The sequence below is a fragment of the Protopterus annectens genome, chromosome 3.part0, assembly GCF_019279795.1.
Source record: "Protopterus annectens isolate FY-2018-M chromosome 3.part0, PAN1.0, whole genome shotgun sequence".
Taxonomy (NCBI): domain Eukaryota; kingdom Metazoa; phylum Chordata; order Ceratodontiformes; family Protopteridae; genus Protopterus; species Protopterus annectens.
The window spans coordinates 1,815,716,476-1,815,734,457 of record NC_056731.1 but is presented as its reverse complement, the minus strand read 5'-3'; the positions used below and the strand labels follow the sequence as shown (position 1 = coordinate 1,815,734,457).

Sequence of the window (17,982 nt, the reverse complement as noted above, 5' to 3'; positions counted from 1 at the left end):
TTCACCAGCTGGACCAGAGAGGAGATTGACAACTGACCTTTGGACATGCTAGAATAGTATTGGGAATTCCTTTTAATTGAAAAAAGGGCCAATGGGGAACAAGGTACTCAAGGGAGTTTGTGAGGGTGTAGTGCTTTTAATTTTTTAGTGCTGACTTATATAATTGCTTTAGTGAGCAAGTGCCAGGTAACTTAAATGCAATGTGTTACAGGTAACTTAAATGCAAAAATGACAAACAGTAACTTTCTTTTAAGTGAAACAAGGAAATAAGTACAGTAAGCAATGCAGATATCACTAGGGATCCACAGAAGCGCTGAAAAGCCGCGTTTTAGGTGGTATTAGCGTTTCAGGGAAATAACAAGCAAACAAACAACAAGCATACAAACAAAGCTAGATTCAACAGGCCTAGATCTAGTCTATGCTACAGCAAACATGGTGTACCAATTTCAGTAAGAAACAGTTGAAATATGCAGGCACTATAAGCCTTTAACCAGAAATTCCTAGCTCAGAAGGGCAGAGTCCAGCCTCTCCTCCCACAAGAGTGCAGACCACGAACCTTCTTAATGTAAAATAACTGGCCTGAAGCCCAAGTGCTTAAACCAGAACTAATACACTTTTAGAAATTGGAAGCACTCTTACGCTTTTTATCACTGGAGTAATACAAGTTTTTTTGTGGTTTATGCAAATTCCTTTTCATTTGCATGCACACTTCAGACTTTGATTTTGCATTTGTGTTTTTTCTCCGAGTAATATAATGTTCCCAAATTTAATTAGATACTGTGTAACAGATTATTTAAGTAGTTATGTCAAACAAAGCTAGACGTAATCTGTCATTGGTAGATGTTCATTAGTCCCACTGTTTAGGCTATATGGGTTGTTTCCTTGCCCCGGAAGTAACAACCATCCAGCTTCACAAAGCTGGCTTCCCTCACACCTTCATTCTGACTGTGGATTGGCTAGCCTTGTAGTGGGAAGTCAGCAGTCAGAGTGAAGGTTTTGCCTCTAGGAGAAGCATCTCTGATGCTTCACAGGGGCAGCAATCAGCTTAGAGCTTCTTTCTGGCATGTAAGTCCCCCATTGGGAACCCCTCCACATAGAAATGGTTGGCCTTTAAAGAAAATATTAAATTTTATATTCTTTCTAAAAGTGGTGTTTTAAGAAATTTGGTATTTTTATCAATATTGGAAGGTTCCTGTTGGGAATCTGAAATTCTTAATAATTAGTGTTTAACAAACTGTGATTGTTTTATGAAAAAAAAAAAGTATGTACTGCTTGTTCAAGCTTTGGTAACATTGTCGCCTCACAGTTAGACGCTTCGATTCTCAGCTAGAGCGTCTTCTGTGTGGAGACATGTGTGAATGGGCGTACCTTTGTTGAAGGTTGTGCGTCAGGCCTGGCAAGCTGGTACGTAAAAATCAACTGCCAATCATTAGCGGACCGGAGTTCCGCTGTGGCGAACCCTGACTGGGAAAAGCCGAAAGACACAAACAAACTGCTTGTGCAAGCTTCATTTTTTTGGACTAAAAGTTTTACTTTGGGATGGCAAGGCACCACTTCAAGTTTTTCTTCCACTACTACTGTTAGCATTGCTGGCTTTACTTCCCATTGATAGTTTTATTTCTTTTGCTACCACTACTACTTCAGTGGTAGTTTTGTTTTCACTGCTACTGCCACCACTACTAATTTTATTACAGCTTCCCCTATTACTACTACTACTACTACCACTGCTAGTTTTACTACCGTTACTAATTTTATTTCCATTAATACTGCTACAGCTGTTAAGTTTATTACCACTGCTACCACTACTAGTCTTGCTTCCTTTACTTTTACTACCACTGTCAGTTTTACTACCACTACTTGCTTTACTTTCAGTGGTACTATCACCAGTCTTAGTTTAATGCTACTGATACTGCAACCACTACTAGTTTTATTTCCAGTGCTAAGCATACCACTACTTGTAAGATTTCCACTATTGCTACTACTTTTTGCTACAGGTGTTATTATTGTTGACATTTGAGAGAGAGGAGATTATCAGTTCATGTCTTAATATTAACAAACAGAAAATGTAATTGAACTGTTTCTCTCCAGACCCATAAACTGTAACTGACTGGGTATCAGTAATGCAGAATGTGTACATGATGACAAACCCACAGTTTTGCTAAAAACCTGTCTTATGCATTTAGGACAAGTAATATTGGACCTACTGTACAGCTTGGTTGGCAGACTGGCACAGTGAGGAACATTCCTGCCCCAGTACAAAAGATTCTTCTAGTCAGTTCTTGACTTAGGTCCCTTCTGTGCAAAGTCTGTGTATGTCCTGTCTGTGTTCACTTGGATTTTTCTGTAGGTACCCAAGTTTCCTTCCATATCCCAAAGATCTGCAGTAAGTGGATTCAAAATTCTGTATTGTCAATAGGTGTGTGTATGATGCAGAAGAAAAGGTCTGGAAGTCTACTTCTGTTCCCTGCTTGCTTAGTAAACGGTGTGGACGGCAGTAGCTGTTCATAGAGTAACAGTAAGAGTTGGATGTGGTTTTAGTGCAATGGATGGATGGACTGTATAGCGGAAAACTGTCTTGAATCCAGCCCCATTTAGTGCTAGACAGGTAATGCCTTTCATAAAGAAAACAGCAGATTCTTGTACCATTGATTGTTGTTTAGCTGTATAATACGAACTCTGACGTCCTAATGACGTGTTGTTTTCTACAGGAGCATAACAGCAATTATAGAGAGTTGACACAAAAATTAAGTTACTAGTTTGCAGTCAGGTTGTAGTGACTGGCAGCAGTATGGTTTGTTAGTTAAGACTTGAAGATACGGTGCCTGTACAAATGTATATATTTGCCGCATTTATTTGATTGTAAATATCACTTGTAACTAACAGGATAGATGATGCTGTGTCTGTATAGACATTAATAATTTTACTGCAGTTATCTGACTTGCTATGACCTATGTAAAATTAACAATGATAAGGATTTTAAATGCAGTTAAATTGTAGGCAGACTTTTAAAACGTTGTTGTCGTAAGTTTTTTTTTTTCTACACATTACAACTAACAAAAGAGTACTTCCACTGCTCCAAGATCGAAGGAGCTGAAACTGATGCTAGTTTATTTACTAACATTATGGTATTCCATCTGCAGTTAGTTGGGGCTAGCTAGTTCGTAGTACCCTCTCTGTATATTGTTTTCACCTTTGTGAACATCAAAGATTGTATCATTTTTACTACTGCTACATGCTATTTTTGGTGTATTTTGAAGTAGCACTACCAGTGGCAAGAAATTCAGACTGTCCTTCAGTAAACCCCTTTAGTAATAACATTTAGCACTAGTGATCTTAAGAATGTAATTTCTAAACAGATATTTATTATTTACGTCAACAGTATACTTCTGGCTCTTTTCTGCAAATAGTTGACATTTATGAATAAATAAGACTATTACAGTCATTGTGTGTCAGGAGAAAATAAGTTGAGTACTGTTGTAGCTCATAGCTTACTCCAAACACTTAAATGCATCTTACAGCTTTTGTAACACTTGGACACCTTTACAAATGACAGTGACTTGTACAAACAGCCTAAACAGCCCTCATTTGTTTTGATTTCTGCCTCTTTCAAAAGATATGGACTTGGAATACTAACTGCCAGAAAACACAAGAAGAAAACATCACGGAGTAAAATAAACAATTCAAAGAGCTTAGGTGACAGAAGGTATGAAGATGCATATAAAAACAGTGTGAACTAACATTGGGATATGTGGGTTATGCATAATCAGCTGGTTTACTTTCTTTTTAAGACTAACTCTTTCATCTCTGGCTAATACACTTTCACTCTCCTTAACTTTGGGAACTGGAATAGGCTGACCTCATTTGTCAGGAAAATGGTTAATAAATAATGTATTTTTATTTCCTAACTGGCTATATAGATGATTTTAGATGGTGTATTTTCTTCCAGGAATTAACATCTACAAGTAACATGGCATAGACTTGGATGGTGGTTTGCTTCCTTAACCATAGTAGTAGACAGGACTACATGTGTCCTCCCGCCCTTGTTAAATACAGGAGTACTACAGAGTCAGGAAAGGTCATACTGATTTATCCTTAGTTGTTTGAAGTTAGTTCAGAGATGTTGCTTGAATGGCGTAGTGGTCCATTGCTTTTACTATAGTATAGGGTGTCCTGGGTTTGAGACTTGGGGCTAGTGTTTTAACCTATATGCCCTATGCAGCTCGATTAAAGAAGCTCCAGCTCTACTCAGTTACTTACCGCCTACTCAGAGGCGATCTCTGCCTGACGTCCAAGGCCATGTCTAACCCGGAACCGTTGGACATGCTCCACCTCAAGAAAACCAATTCCATTAGAGCTACATGCTCCAGAGATTTAAACCTTAGCACAGCAATAAACAGGACATGCTGGAGGGATAGATTCATATCCCAAAGGCTTCCCTCGCTCTGGAATAGAATCCCAGTCCATGTTAGGCAGAGCCCCTCGCTGACCCTCTTCAAGAGAAATCTTGATGAGTCGATGGGAAATCGTAAATTTACTCCTGGGATCACATCTATGGCCCTGCTGGACAGAGGCTCATGAATCTATTCTAAAAGGGAGGCGAAAGCCAACTATTCTGGCTAGGCTTATAAACTAGGGCAGATAGCCTAGTACCTACCTATGAACCTATGTATTGCATGACAGAACTCTCTGCTTAGTAAGATCAGAGGTCTGAAAATATTTTCCCTGGAGTTTCCCCTTGCTTCAGTAGTTAGTTAAATGAGTGGGTTTTTAGGGGGTGAAGCGTACTCACACACACACACACACACACACACACACACACACACACACACACACACACACATTGCAGGTACAAGGGTAGTTAGTGAAGCCCCTGGGGAAAAGCTGGCATTTTCAACTTTTATTTTGTGAGATTCCATCCCATGTTGTATACGATTCCATCTTACATTGTGTACAGAGAAGAAAATCATGAAGAGAGAGAGAAGCTTGGATTCACTGCAGCACTGTTATATCAGATCAGTGTCATAGCTACTTTTTTGTGGTTCCCCTTCTGCTTCATTTATTCTAGCTTACCCTAGTCCCCCTATCCATTACCAGATATACCAGCCTTTCTAACAGCCCCCGGACTATCTCCATTCTAAGGTTGGAGCTGGCTTGGAACCTAAATACGGTCTGGAGTGAGGGTTGTGCCATTGACTACCTACCCCTGTATTGGCTTGTTTATGTACAAAGGGTACTCCACTCTTTGTATCATGCCCCCTCAGTGAATGCCTAGGCAAATGCCTTCCTCCCCCATGGGCACACCAATCCTGATCCGCCAGTGCTTTAGATGCCTGAGCAGTGTGATGCATTTCCTTGATCAAATATTTTACTTGGGAGGGCTGTACGTGAGATCTGCATACACTTTAGCAAGGCATTGTATATTACTACTTGTAAGAGATTATGTATTTGATAACCTTGAGGCAAGACCCATTGTAGAATCATGGTCTAAAAATACATCTGAATGCAAGAGGACTGGAAATATTATGAGCAGCTGGAGTCCACTCTAAGAATATTGCTGGGGGTATCTCAGTATAAAAATGGGGCTACTGTACTTGTGTGTACAGACATAAGAGAGAATGATAGGTAAGGTATGGTAGCATGTCTTTGTATAGAACTGGTCTGGAAAGGGATAATGACAAAATCATTATAAATTGAACAATAAAGTATTTGTGAATAAGCAGCAAGAAGCTCACTGATGCATGCAGTCATAAAAAGGGCTCATACTGTCGGGAAAAGACTTTGTTATTGACATGCTGGTGAAATGCTGTCATAGGTGGAGATGTAGTGCAAGAAAAGGAAATTGTGAATCTCCATCAGCTGTAAAACATTCATGTATTTGTTTGACGTTTGTTTACAGGGGTGGTCTGACTGGGTCTACAGAACCCGTTTTCAGCAGAGGCCCAGGTAGAAAAGCTCCACATACAGTACAATACAAACGCAGTGTAATCCAATCCAATACAAATGACATTAGAAATACTATACAAAAAGCTGAAAGAACGTAAACTATGTTACAAGATATTACATTATATACTACACATCTAGACAATTCTAGAGAATTAAAACATTATAGACAAAAATAGTCAGTCTCACCATATACATAGCCTATGAGTAGATACTGTCCAAAGCTAGTATGTAGATAGTGGACTGTATGACACTAACTGTTATAGTACATTAAAAATAGAATGTTCATTTTGGTTAGGAAAATAATAGTCAGAAAGTTAGTGATGCAGAAGGATAGTGAGAGAGTTGAGAAGAATAGAGGCATTACAGTCTGATCTTAAGGATACAGTATAGAAACAGAGAAGTTAGGAGAGTCTTAGGTTCTTGCAGACTATGAGGGAGTGAAATGTGACAGAAGAGGAGGATGAGGCTAGCATGGAAGAAGAAGAAGAACTGAGCATTAGGCAGGCTTTATGCAGGAGCAGAGCCATGTATTTTTGAGATGATTTTTTAAAGAAGCTTTGAAATGGGTTAGGCCAGGCATAGACCTGGTAGCTAGAGGTAATGGAATTCCACAGTATAGAGACGGAGTATGAATGCAGAGAGTGACCTGATTTCCTTGTAGGCTTTGAGATAGCTAAGAGATTTTTGTGTTTTGATCATAGGGATCGATTTGGTGTGTAAGGTGTGACTAGATTGGCTAGCGTAGGGTAGGAAGTAGGCTTGAAAATAAGGTGGTGTAAGGTGGATAGCTGAATAAAACAAGTTAGTTAGGATAGAAGCACCTTAAAGAAGAGAGTGTAAAATTTCACAGTACTTTAAAAATGAAGACAGATACATTTCTTTCTCTCTTTCAGTGGCTTTTATTAACTACAGTACACACGTGCGGGAGCCTCATGGGGAAAGTACCAGGGAGACTCCCAGAACAAAGAAATAAACAAGCTTATATACTGGTGATATTGCTGACAGTAAAATATAAAACTGGACCAATTAGATTATTACACAGGGCATTTAACCAATCAAAGGTTTACCCGTAAACATAAGACAATTCATATCATCATATCTCTAGGCAAAAGAGAAAATCGGATGTACTTCCATAAAAGGCACATTTCCTGCCTTCAGGCAGATTCTAGCTTGTTCAGTATTTTTCCATTGTTCACAGTTCAGAGTTAACAGTACTCAATACATCTCAGTTTATACAAACTGTCACATACTCAATTCCCTTGAGACACATGCTTTGGCTGTTCATATTCTACAATCCCCCATTTGATGCTGTGTAAGCATCATCATTTAACCTGTCATACATTTGCCACAGATCTAGCATAACCATGCTTCTAGTCTTTTCATCATTGAGAGACATTTTCATTTCATTATCTGCAGTCATAGATGCAGGCATATAGAATTTAGGCACTTTTTCCACAGTTTTTGAAGAAATCAGTTTCAAGATCAGTGCTTTGATTAAAAATAAGACAATGAAAGCAACAATTGCTAATACTGCAATTAACAAGATCAGCTTCAACAGTCCACCACCCCAACCTGAAAACAGGTCGGTTAACCAAGCCCATGTTGAGCTATCAGCCTCTTTGGCCTCTGAAAGTTTGGAAATTCTCTGAATCAGTTCAAGGTGACTCTCAATTTCGTGCTGATTGTCAGGTATAAAAGTACAGCACTCCTCCTGGATTAAAGTGCAAGTTCCTCCTTTCGCCACTAGGGTGAAATCGAGAGACATACGGTTTTGGAGTACTACAGCCCTCATAGCAGTCAGTTCATCAGTTACTAGTTCTAGGGCAGAAAATGTAGCATTGCTCAAGATTTCGAGCAGTTTAGATAACTTTCTCAGTTCCCAAATTGATTTCACTGCTCCGTATGACGGGATTATACCAGCCCATGATATTACATCATCACCCAAGTCCATATGGGACAGTCCTTTGGTACAAGCATGAGCCAGGTCATGATGATAGATCCATGAAGCATCAACTTTACCTACCGGATTGGCAGACTTCTTGACCTCTCGAACGTTCCAAATTTTTCCCTTAGGTAATGTAGATACATGTTGGATAGCTGGAACTAGCTACCCCAGGAAACAGCTGCCAGACCAGTTTCCTGGTAGCCATTTATATGCTTTTCTTCCACAGACAAAATAACAGTTCTCTACTTTGATGGTGATATTGATAGGTTTAAAGCGATTCTCAGCATTCTGCCACCCTTCAAATATTTTGCAGTAGACCATTTCTGTTTTCCGAGAAAAGTTAGCTATAGAGTTTTTCACAATTCTTGATACAGGTGAGAAATCGGTTACACAACCCCAGGCATTGCAGTTATATACCACCGTTTTGTTGCAATGGCTCCAGCCTACTCTGATTTTATCAAGTTTCTGGAAACGCACAGTTCCATTTTGACAGACAGACAACTGTAATGCTACTTTGTGTTTTGAAATAACTCTTGATGTGTCGTAGATCAGATTAGTCTATGTCTCTTTAATCCCTAAAGGAACTATATTTAGCATCAATCCCCCGTGAACCGTAGGAATGGCAGTGCAGATCCAGCAGTTGGAAACATTAAGGGATGATGCATAAGTATATTTTATGGCTTGGTAGGTATTGAATGGTGGATGCCATGCAGTTCTTTTGGCATGAGGTAGTACTGTAGCGGAAAATAGGAATGGCCATAGTAAAAATATAAGAACAACAAAAATAACCACCAATATTGTTGCACAGTACCTCAGTGGAAATGGTGGTCTCGGTGGTATGGTATGAGAATGGAGAAGTGTTCCGATTGAAGAAATGTCAGACATTGTTAGGTGCAGGAACAGTATGGCTGTAAGTACGGGAAGTGATAGGTGGCGATTCTGGAGTCGTGAAAGGTAGAGGTGTTTGATCTTCGGAAGGGGCAACTTTCTTAATGTGTGATATATGAATCCAGGTTGGTGAGCCTTGTAATCGTACTGCTGAAGAGGTTGTCAACAGAACCAGGTAAGGCCCTTTCCAACGAGGTTGCAGTGCTGTTTTTCTGGGAAAAAACTTGACGTACACCCAATCGCCTGGTTGTAGTTCGGAAGACGTAAAAGGATCAGGGTTATGTTGTGCAGCTGCTACGTGGCGGTGATAACACTGTAAAAAAGAAACGAGAAGTGCAGTATACAATAACATCATAATCAAAGGCATCGTACTCAGAAAAGGGTGGTAGTGGAGTCATGGGCATTCGCATAGGTCAGCCCATTAGAATTTCATGAGGAGAAAGACCTTTAGTAGGATGTACTTGTGCTCTCATACAGAGCAAAGCTAGTGGTAAGGCCTGTACCCAAGTGAGGCCTGTTTCAGTAGTAATTTTTGCTAGTCTAGTTTTCAGTGTTTGATTCATGCGTTCTATAATTCCAGATGCCTGCGGTTTATATGGACAGTGGAACTTTAGAGTGATGCCCAACATAATACACAGTGAGTCAATTAATTGAGCTGTAAAATGTGTTCCACGGTCTGAATATATATATAACAAGGAACACCAAATCGAGGTATAAAGTCATAACAAAGTTTCTTAGCAACTGAGATAGCATCATTTTTCGCACAAGGGTATGCTTCTAACCATCCAGAAGAAACATCACCAACAGTTAAAACATATTTAAAATGTGCACAAAGTGGTAATTCAATGAAATCCCATTGCAAAGCACAAAATGGTCCCAATGGTTTTGGTAAGGGTTGTACGGAAGCCATTGTGCCACTGGAAATATTGTATTGTAAACAAATAGAGCATTTGCTCACAAAGTGCTGTACAGAAACAGAAAGCTTTGGGGCAAACCAATCCTTTTGGATTTGTTTTATTAAAGCTTGTACCCCAACATGGGCTGGCAAATGATGAGCTTTAATGAGGGAATTTAGCATGGATAGGGGGCAGACCAATCTGCCATCTGGATGTTGTCAAATTAAATCAGATCGTTTAAAACAATTTTGAGCCAGCCATGTTTTTCTTTCTGATTCTGAGACCTCATTCTGTAAAGCTTTTAGTACTGTATCATCAAAAATTTTCATAGGTTGTAATGGCTGCAAAAAGTGACCCTGAACAGTTTGTGACAAAGCAGCCTGTTTAGCAGCCCAGTCAGCAAAATTTTTGCCTTTACTCTCGAAAGTGTCATTGGATTGATGGGCTGCACATTCAACAACAGCAATTTCAGAAGGTAACAATAATACATTATTGATGTAAAAATGTTTTTTAACGGGTGTTCCGGAAGATGTTAAGAACCCTCGTTCTTTCCATAATATACTAAAATCATGAACAACACCATGGGCATAACGGGAATCAGTATAAATAGTAACAGACTTGTCTTTAGCTAGTTTACATGCATGTGATAATGCCACTAATTCCGCGGCCTGCATGGAGGCGCCAGTTGGTAATCGTGCTGATTGCAATACTTCAGTCGGAGTGCAAACTGACCAAGCAGCTTGGAATTTTCCGGAGTTTGTTCTTAAACAGGATCCATCAATGAAAAGAACTAAATCAGGATTTTGCAAAGGAGTATCAAATAAATTCAACCTAGGAGAAAGAACAGAGTTAACTACTAACACACAATCATGTGGTTCGCCCTCGTCTGAGGTTGGTATTAATGAGGCAGGGTTTAGTGGTGGGCAGCGTTTAATTTGTAAAGCAGGATTTCCCATTAAACTTATTTCGTACTTAGTAAGACGTGCATTTGAAAGATATTGTGTTTTAGTTTTCAAAAGTAAGGCTTGAACAGCATGCGGGACTGCTAGTACAGTGTCATGTCCCAGGGTTAGTGGAGCTGCCATATTTACCAAGATGGCAGCAGCAGCCATAGCCCGTTAGCAAGCTGGATAACCAGAAGTAACCGGATCCAATTGAGTGCTATAGTAAGCAATTGGTCGGTATCCTCCAGTGCGTTGCTGGGTTAAGAGACCCAGAGCAGTCTTATTTAGTTTGCAACAAAAGAAAACAAAAGGTTTAGAATAGTCCGGTAAATCTAAGGCAGGAGGATTTACCAGGGCTGTTTTAATTGCCTGAAAAGCCTCATCATGCTGTGACGTCCAGGGTAGAGGGTCTGTAATGTCCTTTTTCAAGAGTTGCAACAGAGGGGCGGTAATTTCTGAAAAATTAGATACCCACTGTCTGCAGTATCCTGCTAGACCAAGGAACCCTCTAAGTTGCCTCTGGGTTACAGGACGAGGTGCAGTTTGAATAGAACTTATACGGTTTGGGAGTATCCGATGAGAACCCATTTCAATTACGTGTCCTGAATACTGTACTTTATCTTGACAATATTGTAATTTTGATTTATTTACTTTAAATCCACGTGCAGCTAGAAATTTTAACACTAAAAGAGAATCTTCCTTACAGGCGTTACTGTCTCTGGGGAGGCTATAAGTATATCGTTCACATATTGGACTAATACTGAACGTGATGGTAGCTGTAAATCTTGTAATTGCCTATGCATTTCCCTTGAAAATAAAGTCGGGGATTCTACATACCTCTGGGGCAATCGGGTCCAAGTATACTGTTGCCCTTTGTAGGTAAAAGCAAACAAATATTGACTATCAGAAAGTACTGGGATAGAGAAAAAGGCTGATAAAATATCTATTACTGTAAAACATTTAGTTGTAGGTGGGCTACAGTTTAAAATAGTGGCAGGGTTTGGCACAATTGGGAAGACAGGCATAACTAACTGCTTTGTTAACTTCCCGTAGATCTTGCACAAATCTGTAAGCTTGTTTACCAGGTTTCTTTACCGGTAAGATTGGAGTATTAAATGGGCTTGTGGTGGGTGCTATTATCCCTTGCTGTGCTAGTGCAGAAATAACAGGGGCTATACCAGAAATAGCCTCAGCCGTCAGAGAGTACTGTGGTACTCGCGGCAATTTTGCTCCAGGTTTTAGAGTTATTTTTACAGGGATAGCTGAAGTCAAAAATCCTATATCATTATCATGAGTTGCCCACAAGCAAGAGGGCAGGGAGTGTAAATCTTAATTTCTGTTAGGATCTGACTGAATACACATTGATTGCAATGTGATAGTATCATCCAAGGCTGCTAAAGTAGTGTCCTGTTGGTCTGAAGGTACTCGGAGATAGACTCCATCAGCTGTGCAAAAGATGGTGGCCCCCATTTTGCACAATGTCTCATCCTAATAAATTTAAAGGCAGCGATGGTCCTACTAAAAAGACATGATTATCCTGCAACGGTCCTAAAGTTATTGGGACCGGAACGGTTTCAGAATACTCGATAGGTATACCGGAAACACCTACTCCTTTAGTCACTTTATTGGAAAGTGGAATATTCATGGCTGTTCTGCTAGTTAGCATAGATTTAGTTGTTCCAGTATCAATCAAAAATGGATATGGTTTGTTTTTAACCAGTAACACAACATGTGGCCCGTCCTGATCGACAGGAAGGAAAGGGTACAACTGCTGTTGTTTCTGTTCAGGGAACCTTCATTGTTGTTGTTGAAGGTTTGGCATCCAGTTAGAATTCCATTGTTGTGGTGCCTCAGTGTATGGTGCAGGTTGCTCTGCCAAATATGGGCACTCATTTTTCCAGTGGCCTGTCTGGCCACAATTGAAACACTTATTCTGATTACTTGGATTCTGTGTTTGGGTAGGTTGTGTACCTTGATAGTTTTGTTTATTGTGAGTAGTTGGACTGTGACCTCTACCCGTCCCCGCCCTCGTCCTCTGCCTCAATGACCGGGTTGGCCCAGAGCATTACACATTTGAATTTGTGCTTGTACTCATTTTTCCTGTAAATCCTTCTTTTCTTTAGCCAAATGGTCAGATAGGTATTGTACTTGCTGGACTAACTAATGCAGGCCCAGACTGGGCCAATTCAAACATACTTCTTTTAATTTATCTCTTACTTGAGGGCGTTACCCATCCACAAAAGCAGCTGACAGCCCACTCTGTGCTGGCCCTTCGGTGGGCTCTGGGTATCCGGAATATGCCTCAAAGGCATCGGTAAGTCATTGTAAATATTCATCTATAGGTTTGTCTTCTCTTTGTAAGACTGATTTAATCTTAGACTAATTTGGGGTAGGTGGTACTATAACAATAATAGCATCAACAATTCGTTGTCTAACTGCTTCAAAACCGTTTTCCCCTTGTGTGTTATGTTTTGGTATTGGGGTGGAGACATTAGCATGATCCCATATACGTTTCATCAGATCAGCTGGAACAGCGTATTGGAGGACAGCTTTAACTTCTTCTATAGTAGGATTTTGTAAACATATGTGTCCTGCTAATACGCGTTGAAACTTTGCTGGGTTATTACGAATGGGTGGAAGTGATTTGGTAAGAGCGAAAATCAACTGCCGACCACGCCCTAGGTACGACAACAGTAGCTGGTTATTCCGCATCTCTGGCATGTGCTGGATTTGGAACCTCCCACAGTGGAAATACTCCTGCTTCATCTGACGAGCTCGTGCTCGAATTGGAAGTGAAGCTTTGATGAGATTTATCTGGATTAATGTAATCATCCTTATCCTTAACCACAATTGGGCATTGCTTATAATATTTACCCTTGTGTGAATAAACCGTTTTCCTATTTTGAAGTATTTTTGGCTGACTGGACCTAGGGTCAAAAAGCATTTGCACTTTTCTTTTGTGCTGTTTCTTAATCTTATAGCCGGTCACTCTAGGGGATGATTTGCCTGTATCTATTTGGTGTGGTTGTTCTATAGTCAGGCGACTAGGCTGGCCTCCTATCACCTGATCTCCCCATCTGGGGTCGTGAATGATTTGCTCTTCCATCCGCCGGCCTTCACTCGGTATTGTAGAACTAATAGTTCCATCCTGTAGTTGTGAAGGTTGATATTGCGGTGGAGGAGCCGTAGGTGGTGGGGGGAACCATGGATTATCATCTTCAGATGATTCTGGTATCTGTAGTTTATTTAATTATTGTACTGGATATAATCCCTTAAAGGGTGGGTCTTTTAAACATTTACCATTAGCTGTGTCTAGATTCTTAGTAGTTTGTCGCAGTTCCTTTATCTGCTCTTTGAACTTTTGTTGACTATCCTTAAGACTACTAATGACCGAATCTTTTTCTCGTTCTTTTGCCTCACACATCCAATCATTTTAAGCTGCCCAGCACAACCCTGGTATTTTTCCTTTCTTTTTTAATTTTTTTTTCGTAAATTAGTCAGAATATCTTTTTCAAAACTACCATTTTCCGGAAAAGCAAGATCGCCGTCGTCCTTAGTAAGGGCGATCCACTGATCTAAAAACATACAGCTGTCCCTGGACACCCAATAAAACTTATAACCAGCTGGTGTACCTTTTTCTGGCTCATTTATTTTTCCCGCACTCACTCCCATTTTCACTCAATATCCCACTATCACTCGATGAGCTATACCTGTTTACCACAAGTTTAGCTAAGGCGTTTTGAAAACGTCTTGTTACCCCACTCTCATACAAGATGCTATACCTGTTTGACACGGGTTTAGCTAAGGCATTATAAAAACGTCTTATTACCCCACTCTCATACAATAAGCTATACCTGTTTGACACAGGTCTAGCTAAGACGTTATAAAAACGTCTTTTTACCCAGCTCTCATACAATAAGCTGTACCTGTTTGACACAGGTCTAGCTAAGACGTTATAAAAACGTCTTTTTACACCGCTTTCATACAATAAGCTGTACCGGTTTGACACAGGTCTAGCTAAGACGTTATAAAAACATCTTTTTCCCCACTCGCATTCCTCCTTTCATACGTATGATGCCAGTTTATTCTCCGGATTAACCCCACTCTCATACTGCATATTCAAAGCAGAAAAGAAATGCATGCCACTTACCTTAAAATGACTGAAGGAAAGAAATCATAACTTTGTCAGAAAAAAAAAAATTTGTTCATAAAACTTTAGAAGGCAGACAGGGACAGAAACATGAAAGAAATACCACAGAAACAGAAAAATCTGTTGTGGGCCTTTTTAGCAGTATTTCGTTCAGTTCTCAGACTGCTGCAGCTTGCTCTTAATTCAGATCTGAGTAAACTGCACCAATTGTAAAATTTCACAGTACTTTAAAAATGAAGACAGATACATTTCTTTCTCTCTTTCAGTGGCTTTTATTAACTACAGTACACATGTGCGGGAGCCTCATGGAAAGTACCAGGGAGACTTCCAGAACAAAGAAATAAACAAGCTTATATACTGGTGATATTGCTGACAGTACAAAAATATAAAACTGGACCAATTAGATTATTACACAGGGCAATTAACCAATCAAAGGTTTACCCGTAAACACAAGACAATTCACATCATCATATCTCTAGGCGAAAGAGAAAATCGGATATACTTCCATAAAAGGCACATTTCCTGCCTTCAGGCAGATTCTAGCTTGTTCAGTATTTTTCCATTGTTCACAATTCAGAGTTAACAGTACTCAATACATCTCAGTTTATACAAACTGTCATATACTCAGTTCCCTTGAAACACATGCTTTGGCTGTTCATATTCTACAAGAGGGAAGTAAAAATGTTTTTGCAATGGTAGTTTTGGTTGCTGCAGTAAATAAATGTTTGTTTCTATATAAGAGTTCCATTTTTTTTTTATAAGTTCTCTTTATATTTTGCTGTGTATAGGGGTTGAATTAAAGTTTGTCAATGATAACTCCTACAAGTTTGGTTTCCTGCACTATTTCTGTGATGGTGTTGTCAGATGCAAGGATGTTGAAATAATCAGTGACGGGGGAGGTGTTTTGGAGGTGAAAGAGGGGTCTACTTTATTTAACTGAAAGCTGATTCCAGCAAATGCAAATCCATCGACACAAATGCATCAAACCGCGAAATAAGCGAACTCGCAAAACCGCGAAATTCGAAATGTGAAAGTGTTTTGTTTGGCCCGTCTGAGCTATAGATGTGTAAGGTAAGTGTGCGATAGTTACGGACATTAGGGTGCGGGTTAAGGTAAGTGCATAGATAGGTAATGTATTTAACGTTTAGTGTAGGGTTTGAGGTAGGGGTTTGGTTAGTGTGTGTGTGTGTGTGTGTGTGTGGTTTATTTATTTTGTTTGGGTATAGCTCCGTAGGGTAAGTGTGTGGTAGTTACGGACCTTAGGGTTAGGGAGGGGTTAAGGAGAGTGCATAGATAGTGGTGTATGTGGGGTTTAGTGTAGGCTTAGAAGTAGGGTTTTGGTTGCTGTATATTTGTGGTTTATTTATTTTGTTTGGGTGGGTAGTGTGTTTCGGGCGGTGGAGTTGGCTGAGTATGACAAATCGGTATTTTGTGTTTCGCGGTTTTGTGAATTCGCTCATTTCGTGGTTCGATATATATGTGTCGATGGATTTGCATTCGCTGGAATCAGCTTTCGGTTAATTAAAGTAGACCCGTGAAAGAGTGCTAGTTTAGTCTTCTTTGGATTAAGAAAGAGTTGAGAAGATCTTAGCCAGGATTTGACTACAGTAAAGGACTGTTGAGTTTTTGAAAAGTAGTTCTGGTAGTGACTGAGCAGTACAGATTATCGTGGAATCATCAGCGTATTGAATGAGGGTTCCAGGGTGAGAGGCAGTGTGAAGGTTGTTTGTGAAAATGGTGAAGAGTAGGGGTTTGAGGATGGAGCCTTGAGGGACTCCAGTAGGATTATGCAGAAAGGGCAAGAGTTCATTGGACCATTTCACTGCATGTTTATTATCCTTGAGGTAGCTCTGAAACCATTTTACTGTGTTATCTGAGAGGTCTAGGTTAGACAGTGTGTTCAGTAGTAATGGGTGAGACACTGTGTCATAGGCCTTGGAGAGATCAAGAAAAGCTGAGGCCTGCATCTCTGGCCTTGTTCACGGTGTCTGTAAAGGATAATAGAGCTGTAGCTGTGCTGTGGCTTGGTCTGAAGCCATGTTGGGTTTTGGTTAAAAGATTGTTTTGCAGTAGGTATTGCATTACCTGCTGATGGATACCTCTCTCTCGAGAATTTTGGATATGGGTGACAAGATGGATATAGGATGGAAATTAGATGGTTCAAAAGAGTTGCCTCCTTAATGGATGGGGGTGATATGAGATTGTTTCCATATGATGGGTACTTCTGATTCTGATAAAGACCTATTTATAAGGATACCGATTGGGTAGCCAATTGAGTTGGCAGCCAGTTTAAGGTAGTGTGGTGGAAGATTATCTACTGAGCTGGAGCAGGGTTTTAGTTTTTGTAACAGTTTCTTAATGGTGTCAGTGGGTATGGGCTGAAATGAGAAATGGGGTTTGTTTGACATTTTGTTGAGTAGGGGGGTTATTAATGACAGGGTTAGAAGTAGTTGATGGTCTAAATAGACTGAAGGGTAGAGGGACCAGCATTGGGGTGTTAGTAGGTCTGATATTGATTTTATGAAGTGCTTGTTAAAGTTTTTGGCCATTTGTGATGGAGGGGTATCGGCTAATAGGGTGTGCTCTCTGTTTGTTCCAGGGTTAAGTAGAGAAGATATGGAGTGCCAAAATTTATTGGGGTTGATTTTATGCTGGAGTTGAAGCTGGGAATAATATGACTTCTTATCTCTTTTGATTAGTTTTGTCACTTTGTTACATAGTGTTTTGAAACTGACATGATTTTGTTCATTTTTGTTTAGTTTCCAGGTCATACAAGCTAGGTCCCTTTGCTTCATCAAGTGTTTACATTCCTTAGAGAGCCATGGTGCCAACTTCTTTTTGATTCTTTTCCAATGAATGGGAGCTGGGATATTAAGTATGGAAAGGAAGACATTATTGAAGTATAGTGCAGCATCATTAAGGGATAGTTGTTTAAGAGGTGTGAAGACTATTTCCTGTAGAAGATGGCTGAATTTATGCTGACAAAAATTAGTTGAGTTCCTAATTGATTTTACAGTGTGCACTCTTAGTTGGGAGTTTGTTCTAAGGGAATAAGCTGGCAAATGATTACTCAGGAAGCTAGACAGTGTACCGGAAGAGGGGTAATTGGCTGGTTGGGATACTAGGATCCATTCTAGGGTGGGCTGTCAGATAAGATCTTTGCCGTATCTTGTTGGAGTATTGATAAGCTGAGAAAAAACACAGATTTATACTATT

The 17,982-nt window shown here is 39.9% G+C and overlaps 1 protein-coding gene across 4 annotated transcripts in view; it reads left to right on the top strand.

The window, feature by feature from the left end:
* The window catches only part of ALS2CL (ALS2 C-terminal like), a 2,758,770-nt gene that overhangs the window by 981,400 nt on the left and 1,759,388 nt on the right, over window positions 1-17,982 (top strand). For 3 of the 4 annotated variants that reach the window (XM_044065873.1, XM_044065871.1, XM_044065872.1), the window contains one exon: window positions 3,614-3,703. The exons of the other annotated variant lie outside the window; for it this stretch is intronic. In XM_044065873.1, coding sequence (XP_043921808.1) covers window positions 3,614-3,703 — 90 coding nt within the window. The remainder of the gene's footprint in view (window positions 1-3,613; window positions 3,704-17,982) is intronic. 4 annotated transcript variants of the gene reach the window in all.